Source organism: Syngnathus leptorhynchus, chromosome 13 (assembly GCF_054491065.1).
Source record: "Syngnathus leptorhynchus isolate UIUO chromosome 13, UIUO_Slep, whole genome shotgun sequence".
In the NCBI taxonomy this organism is placed as follows: domain Eukaryota; kingdom Metazoa; phylum Chordata; class Actinopteri; order Syngnathiformes; family Syngnathidae; genus Syngnathus; species Syngnathus leptorhynchus.
The window spans coordinates 2,736,224-2,753,831 of record NC_141207.1 but is presented as its reverse complement, the minus strand read 5'-3'; the positions used below and the strand labels follow the sequence as shown (position 1 = coordinate 2,753,831).

The 17,608-nt window shown below is 40.2% G+C and overlaps 1 protein-coding gene across 1 annotated transcript in view; it reads left to right on the top strand.

Moving 5' to 3' along the window:
• nr5a2 (nuclear receptor subfamily 5, group A, member 2) overlaps positions 1–17,608 on the top strand; it is a 50,872-nt gene that overhangs the window by 14,077 nt on the left and 19,187 nt on the right. Inside the window, exons 5-6 of the mRNA XM_085927185.1 lie at positions 14,244–14,363; positions 16,389–16,536. Coding sequence (XP_085783311.1) covers positions 14,244–14,363; positions 16,389–16,536 — 268 coding nt within the window. The remainder of the gene's footprint in view (positions 1–14,243; positions 14,364–16,388; positions 16,537–17,608) is intronic.

Here is a 17,608-nt window from a genome sequence, read left to right as displayed (position 1 = left end):
AAGTCCTTGAAAGCACATGTTGACATTTAGCACACTATGTGTCACAGCTATTGACATTTTTTTGGGATTTGCATTTGCATTCAGCTGAGATCCTCGCTACTACACACACACACACACACACACACACACACACACACACACACAAAGTACACACACAACCATGCAGGGTGCGGCTACTGCTAATCATTGTGTACTCTTTGTCCATTAATTTTGAATGATCATTTTGCACCGCAATTTCCCATACACTTATCCTAATTCAATTAGCACAACCATTTGTGTCTGTTGCACCCTGATTAGCTGTGGAATGTAATGTCTTTTTATTGTCCTAATGACCACCATATTACTGAAGCTTGATGGCAAATGAGCCAGGTGCCTGTTACAAAAGTAGAGAATGACATGGGCGCAATAGAGGACAATCCACCCTCACTTCTCTGCCTCGCTTCAACTATCTTCTCTTTGGGATAGGTGATGATAATTTAGCTGATGGGGGGGGCTACTCTAATAACAATTTTTCAAAAGGCCCATCTAAATAATTATAAATACTATGGATGCCTACCACACATCGCACAGACTCCTGCTTTTACTGTCTAATATGTAATTGAGCATGTTTAGTGTCAATGATGGTGAGGATCAATTAACGCAATGAATGGAGCATTGTTATTGCTGTTTTATGGCCCATTGTTTTGAGTTGGCCTCTCACGGCAAACACTTTTGGCAATGGTTTCCCTCCTATGTTTTACAAATGTTTGAATTTGATTGTGACTATGTTACACGTGTGTTTCATGACCCAATTCTGCTACTGGTGTTTGCAGCTCAATTACAGCATTCGAAAAATCACAGACTCAAATAACCTTAGCTCTCCCCACTTACTAGATGAACGTGGCTGTGGTTCCCTTTTCAGTTATTTAATTAAAAGTTATAATTTATAGTAGTTAGTGTTGATAAAAAAAAAAAGTGTTCAGAATTTGACATGCAATAGAATCTATCTGTTCTCTTTGGCTTGTGATGTTTGTTTATTGGCTAGAAAGCACAAAGACACGAAGCAGAGCAGAATTAAAAGTTTGTCACACAACTCGTCGGCGTGAAGCTGTAGGTAACTAAATATACACATTCATCTCCTGGGCTCTCTTCTTTTTGTGCTCTCGCTCCTCACTCTGACGCACTAACACAGACTACACTTGCACATTGAGCGCTCACTATTATTAGCACAGTAAGAACAAAAGAATTTCTTTGGTAATCGAGCCAAGCTCAGGGGGTGTGTACGAGATGTCTGCCAAAACAAGTGTTTAAAGATTTAGTTTCCGTAAGTTTACCTCTGTCACGGGACTCGGACACATTTAGCCAATAGCGGGACCTTTTGAAGATCCCGGTCCTGGCCTCTTCCAGAGTGGCACACTGAGCCTTGTTTTTCTGGTAAGGAAACATTAAGATGGACAAATTTAACACACCAACCACTAGCCCAGTTTCTTAAACTTTATTGAGCCAAGGCACTCTTTTTCATAAAGAAGAAACATTTCACAGCACACCTCCAACAAAAATGCCACAAAAAGTATCAACACGTACTAATGATGATCTTGCATCTTGCAAAGAGCATTTAATTGTTCTGCCTAAATGTCAGTGCCTTAGATAAATGGATTAACAAAGATATATTTGTAATTAATTAAAAGTATTTTTTCAACTTTTTTTCAGTTTTTTATTACTATTGCTTAATTGTCACAGTGACTGTAGGACTGTGTCGAGCTGGTCTAGCACTACGCTCTTCTCCATTGTGCGAGCATTATGGGATAGCTGTTCCAACGCAAACAACTAACACAATGGAATAGAGAATTTAGCAGGGAGATGGATGATATTGGTGATTCATATGTTTACGTCTAACCTTACAAACTCAATTTTCTTTTCAACACTTCTCCCGTCTCCCTTTTTTTCCTCTCCACACCTTTTAATAAACTGGATGGATCTCTCATTTTGGGACCAGAAGCACTTTTGTGTGCCTAGTCAACACACGCTAGCCAGCAGGTAATTACTGGAAAATTTAAAAAAATAAAAAAAGATAAAAAAATAAATAAAAATCTTATAGATATTATCCAGTCATCATATTCACATCTGCTTTATTCATTTTACGGATTTCGCGGAAGAATATCTCCTTGTCATGCATTCAGCTGTAATGGTCTTGGCAGTTCAATTATCTTGTCTCTTAGCTTGAAAAAAAATCAAACGAATGATGACATTACCAATTTAGTACGATGCCACAGAATCCGTGGTGTAAATCCTAACGTGACTTTATGCATACAGTATATTGAATCTATCAACTTGATAGAAAAGAAAGAGTTACGACAACCTGTGACATTTCCAAATATGACTTCACTGCTTGTTTTAGTCATTTTGGGACTATTTTTGATGGATTCAGACACTTCTTCTATATCTCTTTTCTTTTTTGTCTGCATGATCCAGGGATTGCAAAAGCAGAGAGGAGACCCATTAAGTTGAAGAGGAACTGTATTAGAAGTCTGGTTCCCTGGGAAAGGTCCCAGCTGAGATGGGGCGGCCATATTGGATAAACAGATGGCCAGGGAGAGGAGAGAACAGGCAATGAGAACAGAGATGAAACAAAGAGGGGAGATGAGAGAGGATGCAAATAGACAAAGAATGCAGAAACAGTGAAAACAAGGAGAGAAAACACACAAAATTGGAAATTAATAAGCTTTACAGCTTTGGTATATGCGAACTTTGGGGATATCTGGTTCTACACACACATGATCAGATTCAAAGCCATATGCTGCAATGTCAGTCTTGTCACAGAGGTCAACAATATACCAGCCGCTACCCCCTCGACACCCCTGCCCTGACAAACTGCGAGAATGATGGGATTGGCGGCCATATGCATTTGGCAGAGATTTGTAACTGTGGCCCTGCTCCACTGCATTTGAATTATTATTCTTCAGGATACACAGACCCCCCTCTCTCTAACACATTCACTTTAGAGTAGCCACTATGGTGTTAAAAAAAAAAAAAGACTACAAGCAACATGAGCAGGAGACAAGGAGTTACAAGATGTGAGGATGACAGAAAATCATACGAGATTTTAGCAGTAATGTGAGGGGACAAAGCAGAAAGACAAGCAAAGTGAATTTAGGAGGGGAGAAAACTGGTGCATAGAGAGATACGTACGGTGGTAAAAAAGTGGCAAAAATGGATGAGCAGGAGCGGGGAAAGGAAATTGTGAAAAGGCACTGTCAGAAAAGGGTTGGATGGGAGGAAGAGGGAAATGAGGAAGAGAGGAAGATGAAGGGAGCAGGGGAGGGGGTTAAATGGAAAGATGAACAAGAAGGCTGCGAGAGGCGGCGACCAAGGGCAGGAGGAGGAGAGGGAGCGTGGTGAAGGACAGCAAAGGGGGACGAAAAGACGATCAGTAGGTGGGGTTCGATAGACGGGGGGTGTCAAAAGGGGGGGTGGGGGGGGACAGGTGGAAGGTTAATGGGCCTGGAGCGACTCCACCAGACGCTCATGTGCTTGATATACGGCGGCGGGGACGGGCGCGGGGCGTAGGCTTTCAAAGATATATTATTTCATTTGAGGAGCAGCACCATTCGGGCCAACAACCCCCCCCCCCTTCGCACCACCCTCCCCAACAACCTAGTATTTGTCCAGTGATAGATGACAGGGCCCCTCGCAAGCCCAACACACACATGAACACCTGTGTACAGTATCCCACCAGTACACACAAACACTCTCACACTAAGCTGAGGAAAGTTGTCTAAATCTCCTTTGAATTTCAAGATTTTAGTCCTTTCGCCCGTCTTCCTCCCCCTGTTCGACTATCTGTCTTTATCACTGCCTGAGTGCAAGTTCTAGAGCTCCATGTGTGATGCTGCTATTTTAATGGTAACAATATCTCTTTGATCAGTCACGCTGGGAAGGAACAGGACTTTGAACTACATACTGTATATATAGGAAGCTGGGGGCTCACTTCATTCATAAATACTAGACCACCAGAAAGGAGATCAAGTTAGCTATTTCATAAATACTGTAAAACAAGCCTTGCTGTGTCAGCACTGGTACAAAGAGGAGTCAATAGATTTAAGGATTTGTTTTGATGACGAGGTTCTCAAACATAACTTTTGCTACAGGTGGAATCTGAATGCTGTATCCCAGAAGAGGAAGCACATATATGCATGCAAGATGGCAATTGCAGCCATCTGTTGTACCTGTTGTCCTTTGGGCTTTAAGTGCCCACAGTGTCTTAGATGTTTCTAAGTGTGGACAACTCGAAAGTGAACTTCCTCCTCGGGTCCCTTGATGGTTGTAGACTTAACTTTAAGACACAGGCTTCCCAAATACTGTAATGGTCCCGTAGGTACAACCACAGGGGACAACGGGGGCCGGAAGGAAGAGCTTGGAACTTGTTAAAAGGAAAGATTTAGGTTGGTCCCTCCCAGAGGACACAACAGGAGGTTAGCATGAGCAAAGTCTGCTCATCTACTTGTTGCTTTGATGAAGGATGAAAGCCAATGATTAAAAGTATACAGAGGTCCGCTAAATGACTAAACCTACCTCAGAAAAATTTCCATATACTTATTTAGGTCCCGAGCAGTGAACACTGCAAAGACATTACGTATTGTTCTTGTAGAAATTCTCATTATTGTTCTCCATAAAGATTTACATTTTTAAGGAACTAAACATGAACAAAAACCTTTTCACAATATTTTACTCGTATATATGGGCCTGGCAAAAAAATGTTGATACACAAGTTCAAAATTGGACCCATGGACATCATGTTTTAACAACTTGTTTCAACGAAACATGTTTAGGATTAAAAGTTATTGAAAGCTTTTTATTTTGTCGCATGCGGTTTCTGTGGTGATGATGCAGTTTTTGCGGGTATGACTCTGGCCAAAAACTCATGAAACTTTGCATGCACATCAAGGTTGGTATACAAATTAATAGTACTTTACAGAATTTGGTACGCTTTTGAAAAAACGTCTCTACAGCGCTCTTTACAATATTTTAACAGAGGATTCCCGGTTCTACATTTCACCTGGGTCTGTGAAAACTTCGAGACATGTGCAACAGCCAAAAACCTAAAAAAATATTTTGTAGCCATGTGCTAAAACTAACAGGAAGTCTGTAATTTTGACTGTTTTGAAATTGAGCCCCATTTTTGGCATTTAAACCAAAATAAATCACATTCGTGTATTGGACCTCATTAGATGTATGATTGTTAGCCGATAAGATGGTGTGTTGGTATTTTGTGCGTCAATCTCATTTTAAAATTTGGAGAGATGCTATTTTAAACTTCCATCTGTCCATGCCTTTCTGCAATTTAGCTGCCTTTTCTCTAATGAAGTGACAAAAGAAAAGCTAAAAAGGCCTCCACCAGTGGTACATTTTCAGGCAAGTTAACGCAGCCTGATTCACATTTGTGAGCACTCTGGGTGTTCTACGAGAGAAAGCAGGTCCCGTTTAAGTCTTGTTTGGGGATGATCAGGGTAAAAGCCTTTTTTATTGGCAGGTCATCCTGCTTGTTAATGTGGTGACGGAGGTGACGAGACTGTGCGGTTACAGTCCTGTACAGTTGTTATCACAAGTTGGCAGTCAAATCAGCGGACTAAGGGAGGGAATAGTTGAAAGATGGGGATAATAAAAGGCAAAGAAAATGGGTAAACAAAGTGGATGTGAGGGTGTTGATCTATAAAATTAACTCAACACTTCACCAGTTCTATCCAAGTAACAAAACAACTTTCTATTTTCTCTCTCAGTTGAGCTGAGAGCTGTGGTGGATTTATCTATATTGAGTGCTTACTATCTGAAATGCTGTCAGACCTTATTGTGACTATTTTTTGGATGCAATTGAAATTTTTTTTTATGTTGTATTGTATATCCTGCATAGCACTAAATTGTTTCCCCCAGAGATGATGATGATGATTATTATTATTATTATTAAATAATTTGTCCAATCTAGCACAACAGTGTTCTACTTTGTTACTTTCTCTTGTGAGTGTGTTTATATAGTCCACTTTCTACTACATTATCATATCACTTTGCCTAGATATGGACATTTTAGGCAAAAAGGTTTCGTGCGGGCATGGTATGGCGCGAGTTACGGCAACTTCAAAGACAAGTGTGAAGAGGCGGCACTTTGCCTGTAAATAGCCTTTGGCTATTTAGTTTCTTGGAAGTCAAAGGGGCCGAGGTGTGGCTTCTGTAGCTTTATGCTGACCCCAACCTCTAATCTAAACACACCGCAGATAACTATGCAAACCTGTCAGCTAATTTATCTTCCTCTTTTTTGCATCTCATTTGCATAAGAGACAGTTAACTATCTAACGTACAACTACTGAACTTCTATAGTAGAAGCGGTGCATTGCTCATGGCAAAGAGATTCCATATTGATTACAATGTGAATTAATGTGCAGAAGTATCGTCAAACAATTATATTCATTTCAACTTCTGTTGACAAGACATTGTAGTTGATCATGGTCATCGCATCACTGGTGCTTCCAATTGAACTTTGACTAGTGTTTTATGTTCCAGGGTTGTAGGGGCTGCAATTATGTGGCTGTAATCCGGCCTGCCAAGGGATTGTGTTTGTCTCTGCTTCTTTGGTCACAGACCTGTCAACAGTTGTCCTCCGATGTCTATTTCTGATGCTTATTTGCTGCTGGTCTATTCTTGAAAGGGAGCAGGGACACTTTGGTGTGTGTGTATATGTGTGTTGGTGTATGTGTGTGGTTTGTGGGGCTGTCCAGAAGACAATGTACATAAGATGTTTTACAGTACGTGTAGCAACTAGTGACAGGGATGACTGAATTTACACACGTTCCAAAGGAGCAACATTGGATATTATGGCATTGTTGTGACGACAGGAGAGAAATTTCAGCAGGGGCCTCGCGCCAAAAACAAGCCATGGAGAAAAATGGTCTGCTATTTGCTGGTGGCACAGCAAAGTAGGACAAAGACACCTGTTTTGTAACCCTACTTTTAGCATTCCTTTCTCTACTGGTTTTAATTTCCTCCTTTTGTTCTCAACTTCTTTAACATTACACCCAGGCCATTTTATGAGTCTCACATCATTCACTCATCCTGTCAATCTCTCTGCTTTTCACCCAAAATGCCATAGCGGCAACCTTGGCACCAGCTTTGGATAAATGATTCCATACATGCAAAATAAAAGCCTGGACTAATAACGAGTTTTACTGCACTGCATTCTTTTCGAATTGTCTAAGAGGGCATAAAAAATAAACCTTTTCAAGCAAGGTGAAACAAAGATGAGCAATAAATCTAAATCCTTGCTGAAAGAGGAATTTCTGTGAAAGGTGTTGAAAACACTATGAAAACTAGAGAAATGAACCAGGGGGTCAGGAACACAAACAAAAGAGTAGGGGAAATGGCTATCAGGTAATAAGTGAACTGTTGTCTCCATGTCCCTCAGGCCTTTATACTCCACATGCTGCTCGAGACTTAGCTTCAACAGGAATGTCGGATGGAAAAACGCCCATGCTCTAATACAGATGCATTTATGTCAGCATCTGTCAAAAGACACAAGGTGATGCACCTTAGGGAGACAAAGGCCTCCATCTGCTCTTCTGTCTTTTATGGTTTGGGGTCCTTGTCTTTACACAGCAGGAAGTACAGAAATGCTTCATTAGCTTATTTACATGTTTAATGTGCCTATCAAGGGCTGTGATCACTGGAGTTGAGCCACATTTGGTTGTGGTGTCTACCTCAAAATGTAACCACACCTTCAAATAAAAAAAATAGGATATTTTCTCAAGTTTGTGCAGGACCTTTTGTGTCCATGCAAAATGCATGTCTGTGATTGTGCATCAGTGGTAAAATGCTCTGTCTCTTCTGTTCTGAATAATACAAAAGAGAGGCGGGAAAAGCCTTTAGTCTGCTGCCTCTGTTGTCTTCTCGTTTTCCGGACTCCTCTCTACTTTAATACACAGACGATGGCCAGGCAAGCGTTATGAGGTCATTTCCCACTGTCTCTCAATGAAAGTCAAATACACACACACAAAAGCACACGTACACACTTTTAAATACATACATGCACATAAATCCTCTCTTTCACCCTTGCCAAGAGTGATAGAGGGATTATAAAGTGAATTCAACCACCCCCCCCCGCACTCTGCCCCGTGTCATATTCAGACCTTCCTACCTTTCATACTCATGCTCATACAACTATTCACAATAAATCGCAGCATTAATTCAAATAATAATTGCAGAGTGTGAAAATCCAATGGCCCAGTCTTAATGCTTATCGGTCTGTAGATTAAGTTGTGGGTGTGTGTGCACGCAGCTTCTGCTGCTGACCTGATCAATAAGATTTCTATGATCGGTAGGGTCTAAAATATATTTAAAAAAAAAAAAAAAAAAAAAATATATATATATATATATATATATATATATATATATATATATATGTGTGTGTGTGTGTGTGTGTGTGTGTGTGTGTGTGTGTGTGTGTGTGTGTGTGTGTGTGTGTGTCTGTGTGTGTGTGTGTGTGTGTGTGTGTGTGTGTGTGACTGTGCATGCATTCGTCGATGCATTTGAGAGAGAGAGAGGAGGTTACTTGTGGGAGAAGCAGATCCCTGGGCTGCATGTGTATTAGTGGTCTAATGTTCATGTGAATAATTTATTAGGTTCTTTTTGTGTTTTTGATAATTAGTTGATAGCTTCTTAGCTTTAAGTCTTACAATTTCTGGGGTATGGGGTTGTGAGTGTGTCTGGTGGGGGGGTAGGCGCTCTCTTGAAGGTATCCTGAAAATTATTGTGTACAAAAAGATACTTTCCTTAAAGCCATAAACTAACTATGTATTAACGTTTTGAAAAAAAAACATACATTAGTTTGAGACTTTAGTCTCAAGTGCTCACGATACATTTGGGCATAACGGTAACAACAGTATTTCAAGTCAAATTTGACCCCATGATTAGGAACACAGGATATTAAAGGATATGTTATGACGTTTCAGGAATTTTGATATACACGATGTTGAAAATAATTATGCATGTGGGATCAATTTCAGCAAACAACACGTTTTAGTTTTACTGTGGAAGTTAGTGTTTGTTAAAGAGTGGCTTTTATGAAACAATTACTTCTCATTAGTGTAATTCGTGGTGCATCACAAATCTATTGTTGGGTGAGTGTGCATTTTAGTTTTATGTTTGCATATTTGAAATGTACATGCTTTGCAGTGATTATCCATTGATATTTTTGCTTGAAAGTAAATTCTTTTTTTATTTCCTGTTGCTGTATGGGGACTATATTGAGTGAGGGACTAACAAAGGTGGTGAGGGTGGTGGGGGGATCCCCATTCAATGTTGTCCATCCTTTCACAAACACACGAGTGGGGATGTTAGGATGTGTGGACGGATGAGGTGAAGTGAACGTGCTCAATCGAAAGAGACCATTTCGTTCTCAGGATCAAAGGTCGCCCCGCAGAGTCAATTAGCGCAGTCACCGTGGGAAATGGTCAATTTCAGGGTCTCAGTATTATCAATCAGACATTGCTGAACGAACACTTTGGCTGTGCAAAATGGGCACATAATGAGAAAACATGCATAACACCGTCAGATGCTTTACTTTGCATTTATGATGGCGAGCTGCAGGGGACAATAACACCAATGAAAATAAAAGACATTTAAAAAAATGTGTAGACAGCTCACCCCTGCCCTGACAGTGTGTCACCTGCACATTTTCCCAGCGTTCTTATCACTCCACCAGCGGTAGGATCGAAGACCAAATGAACTGTATGCCTTGATAAACAAGAGGTCGTTTTGGGGAAATTAGGACAAGAAGGAGGGGGGGAAAGGTAATAATTTCTCTCACATTCAGCAGAAATCCTGGGTGGGTGGATTTCATCACAACTGTTGTTCTTCCCAGGGATATGATGAACTCCTGCATTTGTTTCTTCGAAATGATGAAAAATATTTGGTTATTTAAATAGGGGTTTACAATCGACCTCTCAATTCAGGTCCCATCAGTCGCAGAGGACAAGTGCCTGGTGGGCCGAAATATTTTTTGTATTTTTCAAAATCTAGAGCTAGTAACCCATTAATCCATCTACAAGATATACATAAAAACAAACCAATCCACAGTAAATAAAATTAAATGACGTAATAAATTAAGCTCAGGCAAACATTGTGTTTTACTTAAACTTGATCCTGCTCGTATTATTCATGTTGTAAGCAATCTAGATAGATGTGATTTTCTAAATTCCTGACAGTGGATGGTATGACAAACAGTGACTTGTCAGTTACAGAGAGGGTAGAGAACATAGTGGACCAGTCTAAGGCCCAGTCCAATTTTTTTGCGACAGTCGTGCCTAGCTAATACTCAAAGAATAATAATGGAAGTACGAACACGAACGTATAGTAATGCAATGCTACAAGGACATTAATATAATTGCAATGGAATATTTTTTTCAAATTCCATAATAATTGTATTCTAATAACCATCTTGGTTTAAAGGAATGGCTAGAATGGGTTAATTAAATGGCCGAACGGATGTGAGCACACAGGCACGACATAATTAAGCATTTGCAACACTCTGAAGACAAAGGCCCGTGTTTCTAGGTGAATTAATGCGTGTTCCCAGGTGAATACTGGAACTGTTTGGCTCAAGGCGAACAGATGCTAAGATAGGACGGCACCAAAGGATGAGCAGCTCGACACACAACAGCATTGAAGTCAGCTTCAAACCTTACCTGTAGTAGGCATTGATTTCCATCCAGAAAAGAGCAATTGTTCATGTGAATTTGAGGCAGATTAGCTCTTGGTGTCCAAATGCTACCCCTCCCTCTGTGCAAGAAATATCATGAGTTTCTCCATTCATTAACATCCACAGAAGGAGATTCCATTAATCTCTTCATTAGTCCACATCAAAAATGGAAGTACTTATTAAAATCAGATCCAGCTGTGTATACTCGTTAAAACTGTCCGCACCGTACGCCACTTAACAACGTTCATGGCACGATACCAAGACCAGGGCACAAGAAAGGCGGTAAGTTTTCTACCACCCCAGCCTGATTTGACTTAGCACCCCATGATTGCTCTGCTCTTGGCAGGGGTCTATGAATAAACATGACGTGTGTCAGGGAGTATTTGACTGTGCCAATTTTAATTTCATTTAATCTTCGCAACAATGTCTGCTCTGAATCACCTTTTTATTTTTGCACGTTTTCCCATTCTTCCATTCCCAGCCAGATTAATTCCCTCGCTCACTCCCTTTCTTTTCTTTTTCTACATCTTGAAAATCCCATTAATCCTAGCCAGTGGTTTGAACAAAACTTATGGGCTAAGCGATTGATTCGAGTATTGATCCCACTCAGCTGAACGATCATCAAGGCGGTAAATTGGTTTCTTGGAGGATATGCTTTTTTTTATTTTTTTTTATTGCTGGCCTATGTATGTAGTCCTCCCTGCTTGGATTTTCAAACATCCTAGATTTGAGTAAACCAAGCCTGAGAAAGTAATGTAATTTGAGGGGTGTGGCCAGTTTGAAGCTGTAGTTTTCAGGATTTTTTTTCTGCGATGAGAATGTAGAAGCTAAATCTTCTTGTTTGATATTATCGTATCTGGCATTCCTGAATACTACATCATCTTAAACTCTCCAAAAACATCTCCACTCTTATGCCTCTATGATTTCCATGTTCACAAATCACGTATAGCAAAATTTCAAACAAATTGGCTTGTTCGTTCATGACTATAGTGGGAGTTTAACCCTTATCCATAGTAGTATTCATGAGAGCAACACGTTGATTTCAAGCTTTGATTTTATGACCGCCTAAGTCAGAAACACTTGTCTAAGTTTTCCATCCTCTGGTGATAAGACTTTAACAACTAAAATAGTACCACACACTTTATTGCAGGAGTCAAACAAACTGCGATTTGAACTTTGTGCTATTCTGCTCAGATGAAATCAAAGAGCCATAAGTTGTAAAAAGTAAATGGCAAACAGCCAATCGTGAGATCAAGAATGCCAGTCGCCTGCATAGCAATACAAAACAAAGCGTCTGATGTAGTGTCAGTGAGTTCATATGATGTGTGCAGGGAATAGATCTTGAAGGATCAGGCGCCGTGCCTGTCGCTCTTTTGACAGAGCAAAAGGAAGAGCTCGTCAGGGAAACAGTTTGTGTCCTTTGCACTCAAAAGGTCAGCCAACTGAACCCCAACCCCTGTGCCGGCCTTATGCTTGTCTCTCACTAGTCTCCCTTTTACAGACGGGTGTCCTCTGCCCCTCGTCTACACTGCTATCACCCACTGCCATACACTCCCTTTGATGACCTAGGCTTCTTGTCAGAGGGTTGCTTCCAGGCAGGCAGGACAGCCCTTTGATGGAGGACCCCGACATTTGCTAAAAGCATTGACATGCGGTGGGACTGATGCTGTTGTTTGAAGATCTTGGGCATTCCATGTACCCATCCTTTCAAACACACACACACACATACACACCATTACACTAGCTTCCAGGATCTTTACAGAGGGCAGAAAGAGGAGGACCGGCGAGTGACTCAAAGAAGCCCCTCCTTTGAAAGTCTTCAGTGATCTCTGATGGTTTTAATGAAGTCATTTGAATTTTGCTTTCGTCGTTAGCTGGCGATACCTCCATAATGGTACTATAGAACTAATGCATAGAAGGGAACGAAGACTACTTGTGATCAGAAACTTAATGGACAAAAAAGCTTTTGGTATATTCTATAATTGTACAAAATACTTTAGTTGATGCATTTAATTTCCATTCAAAATATCTTTAGTACGCCACTGTTCAGGTAAAAAGTAGCATTATCTTTAGCATAATCTAGCTGTCTATCACACTTGACTCACATCCATTTAAAGTTTTGATCAACCTAACCTTCAGCCCTTGTATGGTAATAGACCATCACATCCACTAAAAATGTATATATATATATATATATATATACAGGTTGACTGATACAACTATATCTTGGTGTGCATGCAGATTAGAAAAATTCACAATACTGGTTTGTTTGGTTTTTATTTTTTATTTTTTTTTAGTGCTTCTGATAGAGGAAACAAGTAAGAATTAAGAGAGAGCTCAAATATGTAAACGACCCATTCAGTAATTATTCAACTTGTGCATTTCAATGACAAGTACACTCATTCCCTCCATTCGCAACAAATTTTGACTCAATATTGAACCAGTTGCCAATTGCTGGTCACTTATGAAAAGCAGATGCAGAACCTGCCAAACTGCGCACCACATTTAGCTGGATCGCTCTATGTGCCTTAGCTATGTGAATGCTTTGTCTTCTTAAAAGGTAAACCGATTATGTTGGACACAAGTCAAGAATCATAACAACCCTAATCAACTTTCGACTCCAGAGTTGGCAGTCAAACAGTGGTGTGTTTTTCCCTTCATGATAATACATTGCTTTACTGCCCTTTGAATGCAATGACACAAAGTCAGTTCAACAAATATATCTCTGTGCAAGTTTAGCAGCACTCCGGTACAAGAACACATTCCTTTTCATGGTACCCACACTTGCACCTGCTTTTTTGGCTGCCTTTAACATTGATCCACATTCCTCACCATTCACTGCTGTCGTTGATACTGATGGAGTTCTCACATACTGTTGTCAAAGTCAAAGACTAACTCCTGACACCAAAAACCAACAGGCCCCAGGAGGGCACATTATTTTGAATGACATAACCATAGGGCAATGTTTGTTGACGCAAAAAAACAAGACATTTTCCTCATTCCTTTTTTCCCCTAATGGCGGCTTTTTTGTTTGAGTCTCTCAATTGTGGTGTAATGATTAACATGGCCAGGCATGGGAAGAGGCTGGCTGTTACAAAGGAAGATGTTGTTTTGGGGAACTGTTTGACCTGACCTGCTTCCAAAGCTCACTTGGCATGCCCATGGGAGCCAGCGGCTGCAATTCAGCAGGCGTAAATGTTTTAATCACTCCAACCAGAAACTGTTGACAATGGACAAACAGAGAAACTTGCACCAAAACCTGTTAAAGAGGCTCCCAGTAACAGAACCAAAATGAATGTGTAGTTTCATATGAGAAAACTTAGCAATAACTTTTGGGAAGGATTGAAACAATAAATAATTTGGAAATAATCAATTCCAGTTGATCTGTAGACCATCTGAGCATGTCTTCACTATAACAGTTGCTTGTGCTTGATTTATTTTCCTACATACTGGGACTGCTCCTCAAGAGTCTCAACAGTATTTTTACGGGAAATTGATGGGCTTTTCTTAATATCCCCGCCAGGTTGACGACCAGATGAAGCTTCTGCAGAACTGCTGGAGTGAACTCCTAATCCTGGACCATGTCTTTAGGCAAGTCATGCACGCCAAGGAGGGCTCCATTTTATTGGTCACTGGCCAGCAGGTGAGTTATTGCAAACCAAAAACGTGAATTTCTTCAACATAGAAGTAGGCTATTCTTTAAACAAAAGGAAAGGCAAATGCAGCAGCAGAAATGAGGTAACTTCAGAAACGATGATGAAGTGAAGATGTCGACAGTTTAAAGAAACTGCATCCATTAGCATTAGGAGAATGAAAGATTGGTAGTCATAGTCAGTTTTATTTGCATACTTTGGTCAATGTGCAGCTGCTGTTGGAGGGGATATGCATTTGTGTTTGCATAAATGTGCAGGAAGCTTTAAATGAGTCCATTATCTCCTATTCTCTCCCTCGTTGCCATATCACCAAGGATATTTGCAATAACAGTGAAAGCAAAACCCACTGTGGGCGTGAACACACAGTTGTTTTGCTTCACAACCAATCAAAATGACTCTTCTCATTCCCTTTAAAATTGGGGCACAGTCCTTCCAGACATGGCAGAATCCGAAATTGATTTGCTGGAATCCAAGCAGAAGATTGAAGCATACAAAGTACATTTGGGAAGAAGAGATACATGGGCCAAAATCACGTAAACTTGGCCATGGCAATCATGTAACCCTGCTGTGAAGCAGGCATTTGAAGACTTTAAAATGTATTCGTTTTGCATGTTCGGCACATTTGAAACTAACTCTTTGATTCATGTCAGATGTACTATTCATTTTTTACATTGACCTCAAACAAAGTGAACATGAATGTAACTTCATTCTCAGGGTCACCAACAAAGGCACAACTATGTGTGTTCTTTTTCCTGCCATGGGCTGAAACATGAAATAGAGCTCATTAAAATACATTCAATGATAAAATGACAAATAGGCTGAGCTGCTGAAAGCTTAAGCAAGGCCCTCAGCACCGTACTGGTTTTCAATATGATGGCACTGATATTTTGACAGCCTGATCCTGCTGGTGTCCATGAAATTTAAATGACAAATATTTAAAAGAAAGAAAGACAGAAACACACTGGAAACACACTTCAAACCAGTCCTCCATCCATATGGATTGAGGATGGATTAAAATCTGAAGGTTTATTTATATTTACCCAGCATGTCTCTACAAAAGGAATAATAAAGTAGGATTGATTGACTGATTGATATGCAGGTCACTTGGGTTAGTGCTAACTCTGCTATAGTGGCGTTATAGTGTTTTCCCCTCTCTTTGTACTTCAGGCCAGGAGGCAATAACCTAAGGCATCACCATCAACAGTCCAATCCTTCAATGAAGTTATTTCATGCACAGTTGATTTTATGTAAATTGATTGACACTTTGGAAAAGGAGCAGCGTCTCCCTCTCACTTGAGCCATAACTCTCTCCTTTATGAATGGGGAAAAAGAAAAGTCAGTACAAAAGCAGTTGGGAAAATAATAAGGGGGAGAAATGTTCGATAGAGAATGGACCACATATACTATTAGAATAAAAGTACATCACTGTTCCTTAAGGGGTGTGACTTGTGTGGTTTTGCCCCTGGCACGTGACTTCTACACTCTACCTGTACCTTTTCGCCTTAGTTTGGAGTCTGGTAAGTAAGATTAATTAGTACAGACAGAATCTTTAAGGGTACGAATACCTCTTGCTGCTCCCTTGCTCCATAAACAAGAGAAGAAATGGGGTTTCACTGAACCTTTTCTGATTACATTCAATGTCAGTCATCCTATTTTCTCAATAAATATTGTTTGAAATCCTTCTGTGTTGTAATTGTAAATTGAAGCTCACACAGACCCTCCTTTAGGAAAGAAAGGCATCTATCTAAGTTTCCTTGGAAATGCTTGGACAGTCAATGATGATAATGAATTGTATAAAATGTAAAATAATGTTATTAAAAAACTAAGTTAGTAATATAAAATAATATAAGTAATACAAAATAATATAAGTCATATAAAATATTATAGCACCGCATAATGCATAATGTCAAATAATATAAAATATAAGCCATTATAGCACCGCATAATGTTCCACAATCATTGAATATTGCAGAAAACTACACTGAAATTCAAACGTTTTTTCTTTCTTTTTGCAGGTAGACTATGCAGTGATCGCATCCCAGGCTGGGGCCACCCTCAATAATCTATTGAGCCACGCCCAGGAACTGGTGACGAAATTACGTTCTTTGCAAATGGACCAACGGGAGTTTGTCTGCCTGAAATTCCTGGTCCTCTTCAGTCTTGGTGAGTCCAAATTTAGGATATTTGGGTGCGTGGGGATTGGGGTTGTTGTTGTTTTTTTTGCATGACAACCATTAAATGGATGGTTGCTGAAGTTAAATTGAGGAACTTATGTATCTATACAATTGAGAGCTTGGTGCCAAGCTACTTTGCTCCCCGTTTCCAACGTTTTATATGATTTCTGGCAGTGACTGAATATGGACTGCAAATTCACCACAAAGAATACTGATTTCAATTTGGGGATTACAAGTCAAGTTCTTGATGCACTTACGGTAGAGAACATTTACAATGTTTAATTGTAATGATAAATGATGAGAAGAGAACAAAAGAGGGAGTCAGAGATATTAGTGAAGGAATACATTTTATAGACTAACATGAGGGTTACCTTGGTTTTGCGTATGCGTGTGTATATATGTGTTCTCAAAGTGGTTATCCATGGTTTAGGTGGAATTCAGGGGGGCCTTAGAATATGTGTGCATGTACGTTTGTGCGCATGTTAGTGTTTGCCTGTATGAGTTAGTTATGTCCGGCATGTGTCTTCACGTGGCATAGGGTTTGCTTGGGCCCAGAGTCTAAATAATTTGGCAGAAACATCATCCATAATGAAAGACTGACCTCAGGGATGTGTATAGCCCCAGGCAGTGCCTGTTTTCCAGCAATGCCTGAGTCTCCCACAGAAGAAACCCGACACAGGTGGCGGAAGTGGCGGCGTTTGGACTCAGCAATGCAAAGCCTGGAGATTTAGCATTGATTCATAGCAAACACAGCTGAGCAGAGGTGTGCTATTGATGGGCTGATCTGAATATGTGTAATGGAATGAGAAAGCAAATGCTCACAGAAGCGGCGTGCACACTGCCAGCAACACCAATTAGTACGGCTGTAGCTAAATGAGGCATGAAAGTAGATTTGCGTAGGCTGCTGAGCGTTGAAATGGCTTCTAAAGAGGGATGAGTTTCATTTAACGTACACTCGGATGAATTAATCAGACGCCAGAACTCAGTTCTAATGTCAAAGGCTCTGTTTTTGTTTTTTAAACTTGAATTCAATTGAGAATGATATCAATCTTGCAAAATTA